The 16,906-nt window shown below is 34.6% G+C and overlaps 1 protein-coding gene across 3 annotated transcripts; it reads left to right on the top strand.

Moving 5' to 3' along the window:
* Nucleotides 1-4,166: 4,166 nt before the first annotated feature.
* On the top strand, nucleotides 4,167-16,906 carry LOC109789260 (regulatory-associated protein of TOR 1). 3 transcript variants are annotated; one of them, XM_083072871.1, is made up of 23 exons: nucleotides 4,167-4,786; nucleotides 5,903-6,005; nucleotides 6,482-6,564; nucleotides 6,652-6,816; nucleotides 7,747-7,863; nucleotides 7,984-8,141; nucleotides 8,732-8,886; nucleotides 8,989-9,133; nucleotides 9,215-9,293; nucleotides 9,484-9,585; nucleotides 9,902-9,985; nucleotides 10,090-10,200; nucleotides 10,991-11,344; nucleotides 11,434-11,620; nucleotides 11,999-12,604; nucleotides 12,728-13,057; nucleotides 13,147-13,261; nucleotides 13,684-13,808; nucleotides 13,894-14,039; nucleotides 14,192-14,293; nucleotides 15,473-15,558; nucleotides 15,817-15,901; nucleotides 16,046-16,906. In XM_083072871.1, the coding sequence occupies exons 1-23, from the start codon at nucleotides 4,448-4,450 to the stop codon at nucleotides 16,382-16,384; spliced, it is 4,116 nt and encodes a 1,371-aa protein (XP_082928997.1). In that variant the 5' UTR covers nucleotides 4,167-4,447; the 3' UTR covers nucleotides 16,385-16,906. The 3 variants fall into 3 exon arrangements, with proteins under 3 accessions (XP_082928997.1, XP_082928996.1, XP_082928998.1); XM_083072872.1 differs by having other exon boundaries at nucleotides 4,168-4,786; nucleotides 6,652-6,810; XM_083072870.1 differs by having other exon boundaries at nucleotides 6,652-6,810; nucleotides 7,747-8,141.

Genomic DNA, 16,906 nt, shown 5'->3' with positions numbered 1-16,906 from the left:
ACTCAATAACTCATCATTTACATTGATTTTTAACAATACAATCGTCAAATTAAAAGTTTTTAATACATAAATTAAATTTGTAATTTTTTAAAAAAATTAAAAAATTATTTAATACTTTGTTTCAATATCAAATTGATGGATAATCATAAAAGTATTTTATTTATCAATTTGAATTAATAAAGTGAAGTATCACATGGTTTTCAAGTTTTTAAAAAAATTGTAAACTTGATATACACATTAAGAACTTTTAATTTAATGGTTGGATTATTGAAACTTAATGTAGATGGCAAGTTATTGAGTGAAATAAATTTATTAAGACTTACTCTTGGAGTAAGTTGATCCCTCCTTTATGTGTAATTATAATATTCAATAAAAATTATAATATTACATAATTTGATGTATTCTTTTCACTTCATTGTGAAATTCATTTGTACTTATTAATTTTTTTCTAACTTATATTCGCAAAAAGGAACCTCGAAGATCTCATACCATCATTAAACACCTATCGAGGTAAGGGAGAGTGAGTTATCTCATCATGGGTGTAGGTTAATTGTTGGTAGCAAAATCCGCCCTTAATCCCAAATGTTTGTTGTTCTCTATTACTTTTAGAGGACCTTGAGAGCCCTTTGTTTTCATGCATGCTATGATTTGATTATGCATCTATCTTTTATTGTCCTTGTTTGATTGCATTTAATTTACTTTTTCTAGTTTAGCTTTTGTTTGTTGTTCTTTGTTGCTTTGTAGGGGACTTTTAATTTGTTTGTGTTTAAGAACATAATTGTTTGTCTAGATTCAACTGTTGATGTTTGTTATTAATTGTGCTTTGTGATGCTTAATTGAAATGTTTAGAGTTGAATTGAATTTCTTTGAGAACCCCTAGATTCTTGCATTTTAAGAGATAATTATCTATCTAGATTGAATTGCTTGTTCTTGTTGTATAATTGCTTTGTACTATGATTTTTTATTTATAAAAGGTTGAATTTGAATTATATTGTGAACCCTTAGATTTTGTGAGATCCTTGAGAATTCCTAATTTCATATTGATTGATTAATGTGTTTAGGGTTTAGCTTTTAACTCTAAACAAATAATATTTGATGTATGTATTTGAAACCCTAGAGCCTTAAAATATAATAGAATGAAATGGTAAATAAATTGATTGAATAATTTTTTCAAGGATGAGTTGTAACACTTAGATTATGCTTTAATTGGTATAGAAAGTTGCGTGCCTAATTAAGTATATTATATGATTGAATTAGGCTTTATGGTCTTCATAATAAGTGTAATCTTGTATGTTAGCTTTCTAATGGCATAAGAATAACCCAAAAGGAGGTTTAGAATTCAATATATGATCCAATTAGTTAACAAAGGTCAAGTTATCAAAATTAGACTTAAATATTATAGTTTAATAATTTTTAAGTATAGTTGTTGCTAAAACTAACACTTTAATTCAATATAGAAGTTGTAAATAATTGTTTTTTGTTTTCTAATGAGATAAAGATCAATTTGATGGCACATGTATAACTTTAGATATTATGTTTATACCACTTGAGGTCATGGAAGCTTAAAATAAGAAAAGAACATATGTGAGTTATAATGTTGAGTGTTAAGGACTAAGAGTAAACAGGGAGAACATAGAGTTATAATTTGTTATTGGAGGTTTTAAAGAGTAATTATGATGTATATATGAGAAATATTAAGGATTACAACTATGTGCTTGACATGTTGTGCTATGAGTTATATTTGCTTGTGAGATATATGTGTTATGAACTAAGTCTATACAATTGCTTAACAAGGAGAAATCCAAGTTTACACTTGGTCATTTGAGAAGTCTAGGCATAAGTGTCTAGCCAATTGAGATGATCAACTTGTGGGTACAATGAAAATGTTAAAATTGATATATGCATATGAGATGTGAATGTCTTGCGTTGAGTCTTGTGTGTGACATGCATCATATGTATAAAGTTTTTTGTGATGGGGTATCAATGTGGAATACAGTGTCAGGAAGGTCTCCCTTGTGATCTTGGGGTTCATGACCTTAGGGACAACCAGGTTTGGGAGCCCAATTCCACCCATTGTGTGCATGGAGTGAAACTTATGCAATATCATTATCCAACATGTCCTAGTGTATCTTCCCCCTAGTTGAGTATTTGAGAGTCAACCACCTTGGTTGATCGTTTGTCACTAACATGTCCCCCTATGCTACCCTACGAGCTTTTGGGTGACAAATGTTTTTGATTGGCGTCACATACATTTAGAACTAGATGAGTTAGTGCATCCTTCACTGATAATTGTTTTGTAAATGTTGATGTACATTTTTAATGTTCATTATGAGTTTTGTTATATAATATCTATTGTGAATTAGATTTATATATTGCTTTGATGACTACTTATGTTTTGTTTTGCTTATTGTTGCTTGACCTTATCTCACACTGGGAGCATAAGTGAGATTATCTCACTCCCCTGTTTTGTGTTATTTTATTTTCTATTTGGTTGAACTCCATTGAAAGTGAAGATCATCAGGAGGATGATGATGGTGATGAGGCTTGAAGCCTTAGTTATATGATTGGGTTGTGCTTTGATAGAATATGACATCTAGACCCTTGGTTTTATTTTTTTTTTCTTTAGGATTATCATGTTGAAACTTGTTTATATTTTTATCTAAGAACCTTTGTTAGATCTTTTGACATTTTAATGGCCTTTGGAGAGTCATCTTTATTTGCATTAATTTGTTATAGATGTTGTTTATGTTAAGTACACTTTTAGAATCTTGGTTTTAGTTTGAGAAATAAATGTAAGTCCTTTATCCATTGAAGTGTTTTTATAACCATTTTTTCATTGTTTTTAAATAAAGTATTTTATTAAGAAAATCTTTTAAAAAAATTTATAGTTTATTATGAATATTATCTGGAGGGATAGAAAGTGCTACATGGTTAAGAGAAAACCCTTCACTAAGCAACCCACCTCTTGGACCAACATAAAGACCAAATTTTAGTGACCTGTTGTCTTTGATTGAATTAAAATGGTCCATCATAGAGACCAAGACTCGCTTAATGAAATTGTTTTGTTGAGCCAAACTTCATAATGAGCAAAAATATGAATTTTAGCTCTTGGGACTTCAACATATGAAGGCTTGTTGAGTAATGATTGTTTTCTAGAGTGAAAAGTTATTGCACCTTTAACATACAAGACTATTCCATGCCTCCAAAACAACATGTAATCCATACAAAATCAACTAAATAACCACCAATCGCACACACATACATGTTTAGTATACAAAATCATCATTTCAAAGGTTATACCCAAATTCCACATGCGAAAAATTCCAAATTTTAACAATATAGCTATCAATCTGGCAACAATATCGAACACATTCATATAATATATATGAACAAGAATCAAACTTCTTGTACTTAAATTAAGCTTCCAAAGAAAGAGAATCGAGGTGGAAAGAAAGTCCCCTCAAAAACCTCAAAATAAAGCTCCTACAACTTCAATATTTAAGGTTTTATCTTCAAGGATCTTCTTCTAACTTCAAGAAGTTTCATTCTATGACTTAAATAAGATCTCAAGTCTAAAAAACAATTAGAAGTTAAGATGAAATTCTTGTAATCTCAAAATCATTCTCTCTAGTTTGTCTCTCTTAAATTTTAAAACTAAAATTTATGAATTTTTTTTTTAAAATTATTATATAATTTTAATACTAACTAAATTTACCCCTCCTTATCACCTTAAAAAACATCAATCTTATATGATAAAATAAAAAATAATAACGATATAATATAATATAATAATCATAATCATAATAATATATAATTAATATTAATATTAATATTAAGCCAAGAACATCAATAGAGTTAAAAAGAAAATAATGTTCAATAATATAATGAATAATGTTCAAATCTCAGTTAAAAAAATATATATTCAATTTATTGCTTAACCATATACGATATATCTTATAAAATTACCTTATGAGAGGATAATATTTGAAAGAAAAAAAAAGAATACTAAACCATGTAAAAGAAAAAAAAAAAAAAAGGCTACAACATACTGTTCTCCCAAAAAGCAGAATTTCAATTTCAATTTCAATTTAATTTGTTTCCCGTGGCAGAGCCTAAAGGAGAAAGAAAAGTTTATTGCAATTAATATTATTAATTTTCGTTTTATTTTTTTTGGTTTGGGTTCACAAAATCGCAATTTCGTATCACTCGTTTCCGTTTCGCTTAGAGGAGAGACAGTGCCTGCCGCCACTGTTCTATGCGCCCCCTTCTTCTTCATCATCATCATCACCATCCCCATCATCATCATCGTCACCATCACCATCATCATCAACGCCACTGCCATCATCACCATCTTCACATCCCTCATCCTGCGAAAACCTAGGGTTCCCTCCGCTTCAAAACCCTTCCCTATTCCATGTACGATCACTGAGGAGGGTTTCCGATTTGGATGGCATTGGGAGATTTCATGGCCTCTCGCTTTTCCCAATCCACCGTTCTCGTCGTTCCCACCCAGAACCACCACGACGATTCCACCGCCTCCTCCTCCTCCTCCTCCGCCGTCGTTACCGCCGCCACCAACGACGACGCCGATTTCGCCAGCCGCCGCGACTCCGAAGCCGCCATCGCCAGCAGCAGCGGCAACTATGCCGGTAATGCCGCCACCAGCATGGCGTATCTGCCGCAGACCGTCGTCCTCTGCGAGCTCCGCCACGACGCCTTCGAGGCCGCCGTCCCCGCCGGCCCCTCCGACAGCGGCCTAGTCTCCAAGTGGCGACCTAAGGACAGGGTGAGTTTCAATTTCAGTCTCTGGAGAGTTTGATTCGGTTGTTAAATGTTAACCTTGTTATCTGCATTTCGCGGTGTTCAATCGATGATTTGCGATTTGATTTACTGTGCCGGTGGAAAGTTGTGTGAATCCTGTGTCACGTGTTCTGCGTAATAGGGGTTTGGAAAGGGCGTTTTGGTCAATGCAATGGTACCAGTGGTGAATGCTTTCGTTTGTCTTTGCATTTGTAATGTTATTACTTATTAAGGTCTTTTCGAGGATGTAAAACCTTTGACCTGTTGAACATGAACATTTGTCCAAGATGGGCACGGATAATCTCAAGTGCAAAAAGTAAAATGCTGAGGGGTAATGATTGATGAGAAAATCCAGTGAGTTAGTGCAAAGATTAAAGTTCTGCTAGAAATTTTGTTTTAGTAGTTTTCTATTGCCAATGATCTTTATTTATTCTCTTCGGTGCTCTTCCTTTTTACAATTAGTGCCATTGTTTTTTTGCCAAAAAAATTGAGGCTTCTTCAACATAAGCAGCTGATCACAGTTAATGTTCTGAAATTGTTGTTTGCACGGAAGTTCCATATACTCTGGCTGACTGACATTTAAATTTTTTGAAATGTCTTATTACCATACTGGATTTAACTTGAGATTCAACTATGAAGAATGATATGGTTCTCCATTTCTCCTCAGTAAACATCATATTTCTTTCTGCTTTTGAAATAACTTTACATGATGAAGTGTGAAATGTTGTGAATCACAATGGCCTTTATGGTGACATTGATTGGCTTGGATGACTGTTTTCAGTGCTATGGTTTATTTTTCTGTTAATGTTTTTACTATTGGTTCTTTTTTTGGGTTGAGGGGGCTAAGGGTGGGCTTGTATCATCTAAAAGATAAATTTCCTCCCCATTGATAAAGGACTTCTTTATTAGTAATCTACCTTTGCAAAGGATTTCGTTAAGTTATACAGGCATTTCACATTTTTTTCCTAATCAGAATAATTTTCATTCAAAGTATATTTTTTCCCCCTCTAAAATGTTCTAATGATTGTTTCTTAAAGATGTTTATATATTGTATCTGTGGCAAGAAGTATGCTCTGTTTTAACTCCTAATTTTGTGGTGCAGATGAAGACAGGATGTGTAGCTCTAGTATTATGTTTAAACATTAGTGTTGATCCACCAGATGTAATAAAGATATCCCCTTGTGCCAGAATGGAGTGCTGGATAGGTCTCTTGTTACCTTTCTAATCTCCTCTATTTTAATTATTTTGTTTTCTGTGGTTTGTACTCTTTATTTACTTCATGGATTCGAGTGTTTTTTGCACCTTTTGCTCTCTAAATGTTTGGAAATAACTTTACGTTTCTTAATAATATTATATATGTATTTTGGTTAGTAACTGTTTGTTTTTACAAGTTCATATTGCTATCAATCCAAAGCAATTGTAAAATGTGTTTTTTTGCAGTAAAACATGTAGTGTGCTGTTCTTCAATTATTTGTATGGTTGGAGTCTTTGGTTCATTCTTGTCTTGTTCAACTTTTTCTTCGTTATTAACTTTTTGATCCCCAGCCAAATTATTTAGAGTTAATTGTGGCTTGGTGAATGACAAATGAGATAAATTGATTATGTAGTCTTTGTGATGTATGCTTGCAATGATGGTTATGGTGTAAACAGCTTTTGATGCTTACCTGTTTCAATGCTGCAGATCCTTTTTCTATGGCACCACAAAAGGCATTGGAATCAATTGGAAAAACTTTGAGCTGTCAGTATGAAAGATGGCAACCAAAGGTGGGAATGTTTAGCATTAGCTAGCTAACCTCATCTTCATGTTACCTTTGAAATTGATTTTCAGTTAACCTTGTTGCATGTTTTCAGGCCCGCTATAAATGTCAACTTGATCCAACAGTGGATGAGGTGAAGAAGCTTTGTACTACATGTCGTAGATATGCAAAGTCGGAAAGAGTTTTATTCCATTACAATGGGCATGGTGTGCCAAAGCCAACTCCTAATGGTGAAATTTGGGTCTTCAACAAGGTCAATGTTCGTTTTGTTCTTTTTGGTTCTTAAAGTGAGAGTTATTTGATAAATCAAATGTTGTTTTCTTCATATTGACAATGTAGGACAAGTTGACAAGTAAGAGTGTGTGTATAGATTGCCACCTCTCTACAAATATGCTGTGTTCATTAGAAAAAGATGTAAAAGATGAAAATGGGTGAATAGAAAATTAGTGATTATGAAAATACATGAAATCTAAGAATAGAAGGAAAATCGGATGGCCAAGGTATGGGATGGAAAAGGGATGTGAAGATGTTGGAAAGCCGCTATAGTTGCAGTCATCCCTTGCGCACCTTAGTTGTGGCCACTTTGAGAGTTGCCTTTATTGCAGCTTCAAGGGTGGTGGTTTAGTCCTCTACATCAACTAAAGATATGGCTTAATTAGAGTTTATAAAGCTTGGGCTGTCCTCACCTTATCACTTGGTTTTAAAGGTTTAGTTAGGCGCTAAGGCCAAATTCTAAGAGAGAACAGTTTACTATTTATTTTAGCCCATGCATGATGAGTATAATGTATTTTAATTATTTACTTGTTATACCTCTTATCTGGTTTTCTTCAACAAGCACAATATATATGGGGAGGGAGATATTAAATAATCATAAAATGAATGCCAGGAAATAAAAATAAAAATAAAAAATAGGGGCTGATTGTTCTGTTTATGAGAACTAAAAGTTGACTATAATTATTATACTGGAAAAGGGCAAATTTTTATGCTTCTGACTTTACTACGATAAATTGATAATAACTGATAAAAACTAAACTGCAAATAAATCTTTATTTATCAAAGAAGCCTTTAGTTTAATTCTGGCTACTAGGTACCATGGATTCCAATTGAGTAAAATGCCCTCAGTTACAATATCATGATGAAAAGAGCTTCATGGCATTCTTATTTTCATTCTTTGTCATATCTTGTTCAGAGTTATACGCAGTATATCCCCTTAGCTATCAGTGAACTTGATTCGTGGCTGAAGACCCCATCAATTTATGTTTTTGATTGCTCTGCGGCTGGGTTGGTCGTGAATTCCTTTATTGAGGTATCCACTCAAAACTGTTATTATATACTGTATAAAGAAAACTGCAAATATGTTGGTACTGATTTTGTCTCGTATGTAATTTTGTTTGCCACATTTGTTGCTGGACTTGTTATTGATAAGCTTCATGAATGGAGTGCTTCCAACTCCTCTGTGTCCCAAAGGGATTGCATTCTGCTTGCAGCATGTGAAGCACATGAGACTTTGCCTCAGAGTGCAGAATTCCCAGCTGATGTCTTTACGTCTTGCCTTACAACACCTATAAAGATGGCATTGCGATGGTGAAGCTTCTCTCATTAATACCTGCTTAGTTTATTCAGAATGTTTTATATATTAAACACTCAGAAAGGTTTAATGTACCTTGTTATACTGAGTATTTTAAACATAATGCCATTATGCATGGATTCCTAAAGCATTTTGCATGGCCTTCTAAAGAATGCAGACTTTTTTTTGTGAGTGGTTTGTAATTTACCTACTCAATCTCTTGCCTTATTGTACGTTTTCCATGTTGAACCCTTAGTTAACTACTTTTATCTATTAGCATTTTTAAATGGCTGATTTATCCTTCATAATCAATAATTATTTTTTAAAAATACAATTTTCTCCTTGTGGGTATTTTTGTTAATTGATCATATTGTTTTTTTGCTGCAACATTTTTCAGCTGGATTATATGTTAATTGTAGTTGTGACAGAAAAGTCCTGTGATAAAGATGGTTTTTACTATTTAGTTGATTTTATGCTTTACACCTATATTTGCATTACTAACTTAACTCTTTTTATTTTATCTGATTCCTAAACTTTTAAGTGGCAACAAGTTATATCTCAGTTAAATGGATATTAATACTTTTTTTGTGATGTAATTTGTCTCTAGGTTTTGTACTCGTTCTTTACTTCGCGAGTCACTTGATTATTCACTTATAGACAAGATCCCTGGCCGCCCAAATGACCGAAAGACACTTCTAGGTGAATTGAATTGGATCTTTACAGCGGTAACTGATACAATTGCCTGGAATGTTCTTCCTCATGGTAGGTCTCAACCCTCCCCATCCTTCTGCTGACTTGTTAAATTACCATTGTGTTTTCCTTTAACTCCAGTTATATAGCAAGCATTTTTTTTGTTACCTGCAGATCTTTTTCAGAGATTGTTCAGACAGGATTTGCTTGTTGCAAGTTTGTTTCGAAATTTTCTACTTGCTGAGCGAATCATGCGATCTGCAAATTGTTCTCCTGTCTCTCACCCAATGTTACCTCCAACCCATCAGCATCATATGTGGTATTGTTGGCTATTATTGTTATGATATTGCTTCATGTGTCGTCAAATTTTGTCAGCAGTTTGTTTTTATCCACACTGCAGGGATGCATGGGACATGGCTGCTGAGCTCTGCCTCTCTCAACTTCCGTCTTTAGTTGAGGATCCTAGCGCTGAATTTCAGGTATGTTTTTTACTTTTTTTTAATTATTTTTTACTTTTTTTTATAATATCTCTGATGTAAGGTTCTTTGAAATTATTGAATAATAAAAATTGGCTAAGGCATTCTGGTTTGACAAGGAATATTGGTAATACTAAGGATTATTTATAAGTTTTGAGCTTACCTGATGAAGCATGTGGTCATTCTCTTTCAGCCTAGTACATTTTTCACTGAGCAGCTGACAGCATTTGAGGTATGGCTTGACCATGGTTCTGAACATAAGAAACCACCAGAGCAGTTGCCTATAGTTCTTCAGGTTTGATTCATGTCTCAGTCTTTGTTTCCTAATGAGCCATTGTGTTGGTTCATAATACTGTTGTTAGGTAGGCTACATGATTTTTATGAAAACAGGTGTTGGGAGTCTTAGATATATAGTGACCAATTGACAATTGTGTTGTAAAATCTCATTTGCAAAATGAAGTGTCATCGTTTTTTATGAACTTTTGAGTTATTAGTTTTTCCTTTTTCACAATAGTTATATTTTATACTTAAGAGAAAATTATTTTTTCAGTTGTTGGTTGATATTTCTTGTCTATTGTGTTCATTGATAAGTAGCATTGTTCCTATTTCAGGTTTTACTTAGTCAATGCCATCGGTTTCGGGCTTTAGTACTCCTTGGAAGGTTCCTTGATATGGGGCAATGGGCTGTAGATCTGGTAATTGTTCTCTCGATTCATCAACTTATGTTGAAATTGTTTTACATATTTATTTAGAAAAGGTTTATGATATGATAACTTGATACCAAGTTCTTCATATGTAGGCATTATCTGTTGGAATATTTCCTTATGTTCTAAAGCTGTTACAAACAACAACACCAGAACTACGTCAGATCCTTGTATTCATATGGACAAAGATTCTTGCACTTGATAAGGTACTTTTGGAGGAGGATAATTGTCTTTTAAGAAAATGTTTATTACACAAGTTTTGCTTAAAATGTAAGTGCATGTTTGGTTTATTTTATTTTAGAGAATAATTGTTCATTTTTGTCAGCTTCATCAGAGAACTGTTAAAAAATGTGATTAATTGATTATTTCTCCAAAATTAATCCCAACCAAACATGCATTAAATCATATGGAAAATTTGGTTTTGACAGTTAAGGTTGCTTTTATTGTAGTTATTGCAGTATATAAACATGCTGTGTGTGTGGTGCTGGACAAGCCAAGAAAAGTAGTATGATAGATGAAGTGTAGAAAATAAGATAGGGAACGAATAATTTACCCTTTGTTTGGACCAGAGAAGAGGAAATAAAATAGGGGAGGGGAGAAAATTTGTAATGGAGGGAAAACTTTTAAAGTCTTTGATTTTGAAGTTTTGTTCCTTGAATTTTTTTTCCTCTCTATTTTTTTCCCTATTCCAAATATTGGTAGGGCCAATATGATATTCCCCAATTATTCAATATCCTACTAAAAGATCTTTATTTTGAATGAAACATTCAGTTGGCTATTGGTCGTGTTAGTGAAATTCCTTAGTTCATAAAGAATGCAAACCATGTAATCAAATCCAAAGTCTTAAATTCTCCATGTGAAACCAGGCATGCTGTTGTTTGCTCCTGACATTTTTGAACTTTATTATATTCAACTAAAATTTGTGTTTGAAACTATATACATTGCATTTCTATTGTCTATTGTGTCTGACAATGATGTTCCATATCTGGGCTGTAGTCATGTCAGGTTGATCTAGTGAAGGATGGTGGTCATATCTATTTTATTAAGTTTCTTGATAGCATGGAAGCATATCCAGAGCAACGTGCAATGGCTGCTTTTGTTTTGGCTGTGATTGTGGATGGTCATAGACGAGGCCAAGAAGCATGTATTGAAGCTGGTCTGATTCATGTCTGCTTAAAGCACCTTCAGAGTTCAAGTCCTAATGATTCACAAACTGAACCCCTCTTCCTTCAGTGGCTTTGCCTGTGTCTGGGGAAATTGTGGGAAGACTACTCAGAGGCACAAACAATTGGTTTGCAGGAAGATGCAACTACTATATTTGCTCCTCTACTGTCTCAACCACAGCCAGAGGTTTACTGCCCTACTTATTGGCTCTATTTCCAGAAGATTACAATTTTGGTGTATTAAATCATGTAGTATTGTAATTTATTGTTTCACAGGTTAGGGCATCTGCTGTTTTTGCACTGGGTACCCTCCTTGATGTGGGATTCGATTCTTGTAGAAGTGTTGGTGGAGATGAAGAATGTGATGATGATGACAAGTTTAGGGCTGAAGTTAGTATAGTTAAGAGTATGTTATGTGTTGCTTCAGATGGGAGTCCATTGGTGAGGGCAGAGGTAGCAGTGGGTAGGTGATTAAGCATCTGAATTTATATTTATATTTTGAAAGTTTTGGATTAGATTTTATGTTATGATTATGATAAGATGGGAAAGACTAAGTTTCGCAGTTAATTTTAATCATCTGCAAACAAATTCCTAATGGCTAGTTGTTTCTGAACTTATAAAAGGAGGAAAAACTTAAAAAAAAATTACTGTAAGTGAATAAAAAATAAATTTTTAACAAGAAATATAATTAAACTTGTGTATAAAATCTTCATTTTTTATCTTGCAATTCTAATAGTCTTAGATAACTCACTGTTGTCTAATAGTACGGAGGACTGGTATTCTTTAGGGTGGGATGGATCTGAGACATCTTGCTGACTTTTTCTTTTTTTTCAACTGTCAGCTCTAGCACGATTTGCTTTTGGCCACAACAAGCACCTGAAATCTATTGCTGCAGCATATTGGAAGCCTCAAACTAACTCTTTGATAAATTCCTTACCATCATTGGCTAATATAAAAGGTTCTGTTGGTGCATATCCTAAACAGAACCAACATATGAAGCCTCATGGAAGTATTGTTTCTCCTCAAATTGGTCCTATCAGGGTTGGAAATGATAATTCTCCAGTGCTTCGAGATGGGCGGGTCTCTTCTAGCAGTCCTCTTGCTGGTACAGGTATCATGCATGGGTCCCCATTGTCTGATGATTCATCTCATCATTCAGATTCAGGGATTCTGAATGATGGTTTCAGCAATGGAGTAGCTAACCACACTGGACCAAAGCCCTTGGACAGTGCATTGTATTCACAATGTGTACTTGCCATGTGTACTTTAGCAAAAGACCCGTCTCCACGCATTGCAAATCTTGGTCGTCGGGTACTGTCCATAATAGGTATTGAACAAGTGGTTGCAAAACCATTGAAGTCTAGTGGTGTTCGGACCGCTGAATCTACAGCTTCTCCTAGTCTTGCTGGACTGGCTCGTTCATCTTCTTGGTTTGATATGAATGGAGGTAGATCTCCCTTTCCATATGATTTAATGGTTAATCTTGTGGGATAATTTCCAGTACAGTTAGTTTGGTAATATCTCTTCAAATCAATTTTACTTGGTTTAATATTTCTTGCTGATCTGGCAGGACATTTGCCAATGACCTTTAGAACTCCTCCAGTCAGTCCTCCTCGCCCAAGTTATATAACTGGAATGCGCAGAGTCTGTTCATTGGAGTTTAGGCCCCACCTGATGAATTCTCCAGACTCAGGATTAGCTGATCCACTTTTAGGTTCTGCTGGAACTTCAGGGACTTCAGATAGAAGCTTTCTTCCACAATCAACTATATATAGTTGGAGTTGTGGGCATTTTTCCAAACCACTTTTAACTGCTGCAGATGATAGTGAAGAAGTATTAGCCAGAAGAGAAGAGAGGGAAAAATTTGCATTGGAGCACATAGCAAAATGCCAGCACTCTGGTTTGTATTTTGTTTTATTTTTATTTTTATTTAATTAACCATGTGCTTTATAGATCTCTGGTTGACAGCATGTTATTTTATTCTGGCAGCTGTTAGCAGATTGACAAATCCAATTGCTAAATGGGACATAAAGGGTACACAAACAGCATTGCTGCAACCTTTCTCTCCTATAGTGATAGCTGCTGATGAGAATGAACGTATCAGGTATTTGAAGTTCATCAATACCATTATTAGTTAAATTAAGACTGTTATGAAGCTGGACATGGCTTTAGATAAAGGCTGATGATGTTTTTTGTGCTTAGAGAGTGTTAGGTCAATTAATAGATGATATCTCAGCCAATGCCATCTGTGGTGTGTTGTTAGAAGTTATAAATTTCCAAATCATGTTTATATCCAGGGTTCATAGTATTTGGCAAGTGTGAGTGGCAATTTATAAGATATATAGACTTTTTAAACTAAATAAAATAATTCTTGGCATAATTTTATGGACAATAGGAATTCTTTGTTTTGATTAGAACAAAATATTTTTCTGGTCTTGATGGTGAATCTCATAGCTCAATTTGTATTGTGTAATTCGGATTTTAGTTGTTGGCTAATCAGCTAATGTTCTTTGGAGTTTTTCACAGGATATGGAATCATGAGGAGGCAACACTGCTCAACAGTTTTGATAATCATGATTTTCCCGACAAAGGAATTTCTAAGCTCTGCCTTGTAAATGAGCTCGATGATAGCTTGCTTCTTGCTGCTTCATGTACTTTTCTCCACTGTTAAATATTGTACATGTTATTCATGAATTATTGTCAGAGTATTTAACATTAGGGAATCTTGTGATGCAGCTGATGGAAACATTCGAATTTGGAAAGATTATACTCTGAAGGGTAAACAAAAACTTGTTACTGCATTCTCTTCTATTCATGGCCACAAACCTGGTGTGAGGAGTTTGAATGCAGTTGTTGATTGGCAACAACAATGTGGTTATCTGGTATATGGTTCCTCTTTGTTTATTCTTGGGAATGTGGGATATCTCCCTCTATCCCACCCTTGTCCTAAAATAGAAACTCTAATTCATCCCTCATATTGTGATAATGATTTTTTTCATGGTGGTGTTCCATGTTCCATTTATACATTTATCAGTATGCATCGGGTGAGATATCATCTATTATGCTATGGGACGTTGATAAAGAGCAGCTTGTTAATTCTATACCTTCATCATCAGATTGCAGCGTCTCAGCGGTGGTAAGCCTCATCTATGCATGATGTTGTGTTGATAACTATTTTGTTTGCTTTAATTATTTTGGCATGATAGCCAAACAGATTATACTTTAAGAGACATGTACTAACTTGTATTCCAAGACATTTGAGCCAAATATTGTGAGGTTTGGCATGGCAGTTACACTTAGATGTTTTGTATAGCCTTATTTTTGCAATAATGTTTAATGCTCCCGTCCTCTAGATCATAGTTGTCAATCTCAAATAGTGGTGCAGTGGCCACTCCCAAGTTTGCTATTATGGGTAGTGGGATTTTGACTATTCTAAGGTTTTGTGACATTAAATAATTCATATTAGGCCAATATAAATGCTCAAAATCAAAGATATTCGTTAATAATATTTTAATGGTCAAAAGCCATTGAAGGGAACACAACAGAAAGATAAACTTGAAAGGTCTGTTTCAGACTCTGGAGTTTGCTGCAGAAAGAAAGAACAGAGCAGGGATACAACAATAATCAGCAGGCTGGCCAGAAACTTAATGGGCTGGCTGGAAATACTGCTGTAGGGGTGGGTGAGTGTGATTTATCCTAACTCAGGAGTGTTGCATGATGATGGGAAAAAAAACTAGTTTTTTTTTTTTGTTTAGCTCTGAAAGGGAGGCAATATTGCTATTTTGCCTTTAAAATTAAAACCCTAAACAGTACTGTTAGAAGGGATGAAACTGGGTTTCCATTACCTATCATCATAGAACTGCAATTACGTGAAGAAAGCTTTGATTGTGGCCGTGAACCAAAACCACTCCCCAAAATTTACTTCTCTAGTGGTCCAGGTGCCATAATTGCATGCTTTTAAGAACTTCGCATATGCCCTTTGAAGAACTATGGAGCATAATATGTTTGTGATTTTCTTTGAGGAACTATGAAACTCAGGAGATCATTTGGGAGGTGGGGTGATTATGGCAGTGCACTTTCATACAGTTTATTGTATATTTCATTATGTAGTTTGTTTTTAGAAGGGGTTAAAGATCTCTAGCTGAATACTCAGACAACTCCTTGGTTGCTTGGTTGTTTGGTAGGATATATTTTAATAGTTCTGGTGGGATTTGCTTACAGTATTGGTTTATTCAATCTGTAAGCATGTAACAAAGGAATTCTTTACAAACATTTTATCCTTTGATTTATAAGAAAATTTTATTTTGTATTTCAGGCTGCATCTCAAGTTCATGGTGGACATTTTGCAGCTGGTTTCGTAGATGGTTCTGTTAGACTTTATGATGTCAGAACACCTGAAATGTAAGCACCGCAGATGAATTTCTAGCATCTTGATGCAAATAAGGACATGGTTATTAGTTCTCTTTATTGATGTGATTGAATTTAGCAACATTGTTATTTGTCGGCTTCTATGTTTTGACATGGTTACCTTCATGCATCTAAATATTTAGACTTTTCCTTGATGAATACTACTATATTTAGTTTTATCATAAAAGTATACAACTTAGGAAGATTTAGATGCATCCGACTCTAATCACTAATGACAATGATGCTTCTCAGGCTCGTCTGTGGATTAAGGCCTCATACACAAAGAGTAGAAAAAGTTGTAGGTATTGGCTTTCAACCTGGATTAGACCAAGGAAAGGTAAAAGAACATGTTGCTAGTTTAATTTTTTTTTCCTTCAATGATTTGTAATTCTTAGATCTTGGTACAAATTCAATGATTATGATCTATGAATTTGATATGAAGTGGATGATGCAATTATGTTACATTCTTGGTTTCCTACAGATTGTTAGTGCTTCTCAGGCTGGGGATATCCAATTTCTTGATATAAGAAATCATAGCAGTGCCTATCTTACTATTGAAGCTCATAGGGGTTCACTCACAGCTTTAGCTGTACATAGACACGCTCCAATTATCGCCAGTGGTTCAGCTAAACAACTCATTAAAGTTTTTAGCCTGGAGGGTGATCAACTTGGCACCATTCGATACTATCCTACCCTAATGGCCCAGAAAATTGGTTCTGTAAGTTGCCTCAATTTCCACCCATACCAAGTATTACTTGCTGCTGGTGCTGCAGATGCATGCGTTAGTATTTATGCTGATGACAACACTCAAGCAAGATGAGTCCACCTTTTTTTCCCCATGATTTCATTGGTTGTCTCCGGCTTCGAAGAGTGCATCAAACATCTCTCAGGAATGCCGTGCATATTTCTTGCAGTTGGATAATCCTGTGATGATGCTTTAATCCCTCTCCGCTGTGAATACATCTGAAAATATTGGTAGGGGTACATTCTGCTGATAGTTTATGCAAGATATTCATTAGCCTCCATGGTTAGAGGGTTGCTCTCAACAAGAAGAAAATCATGCTTATTGATTGGAGGCTTCGGCAAATAATGTCAATCTTCGTAAATGTGTGTAAATATCATTTTCTCCATAATTATTTTCCATTCCTGTTTTGCGTGCTATTCCCACCTTTCTTGATTTGTAAATTTTTTAGTCAGAATACATAAGCTAGTTTGCTGACAAATGTGGGTGATTGGCTCCTTCAAATGGATCATGTCACTCATGATTGTAGCTTCTGTTGAATTGGGGGACCCTTGTTTTTAACCAACATGTAATTAAATTCAAGTTTGTCCTAGTGTGGAA

The sequence above is a fragment of the Cajanus cajan genome, chromosome 4 (assembly GCF_000230855.2).
Source record: "Cajanus cajan strain Asha chromosome 4, NIPB_CcT2T_4, whole genome shotgun sequence".
In the NCBI taxonomy this organism is placed as follows: Eukaryota; Viridiplantae; Streptophyta; class Magnoliopsida; order Fabales; family Fabaceae; genus Cajanus; species Cajanus cajan.
Note: the sequence above shows the minus strand (reverse complement) of the source record. Positions and strands in the feature narration are given on the sequence as shown.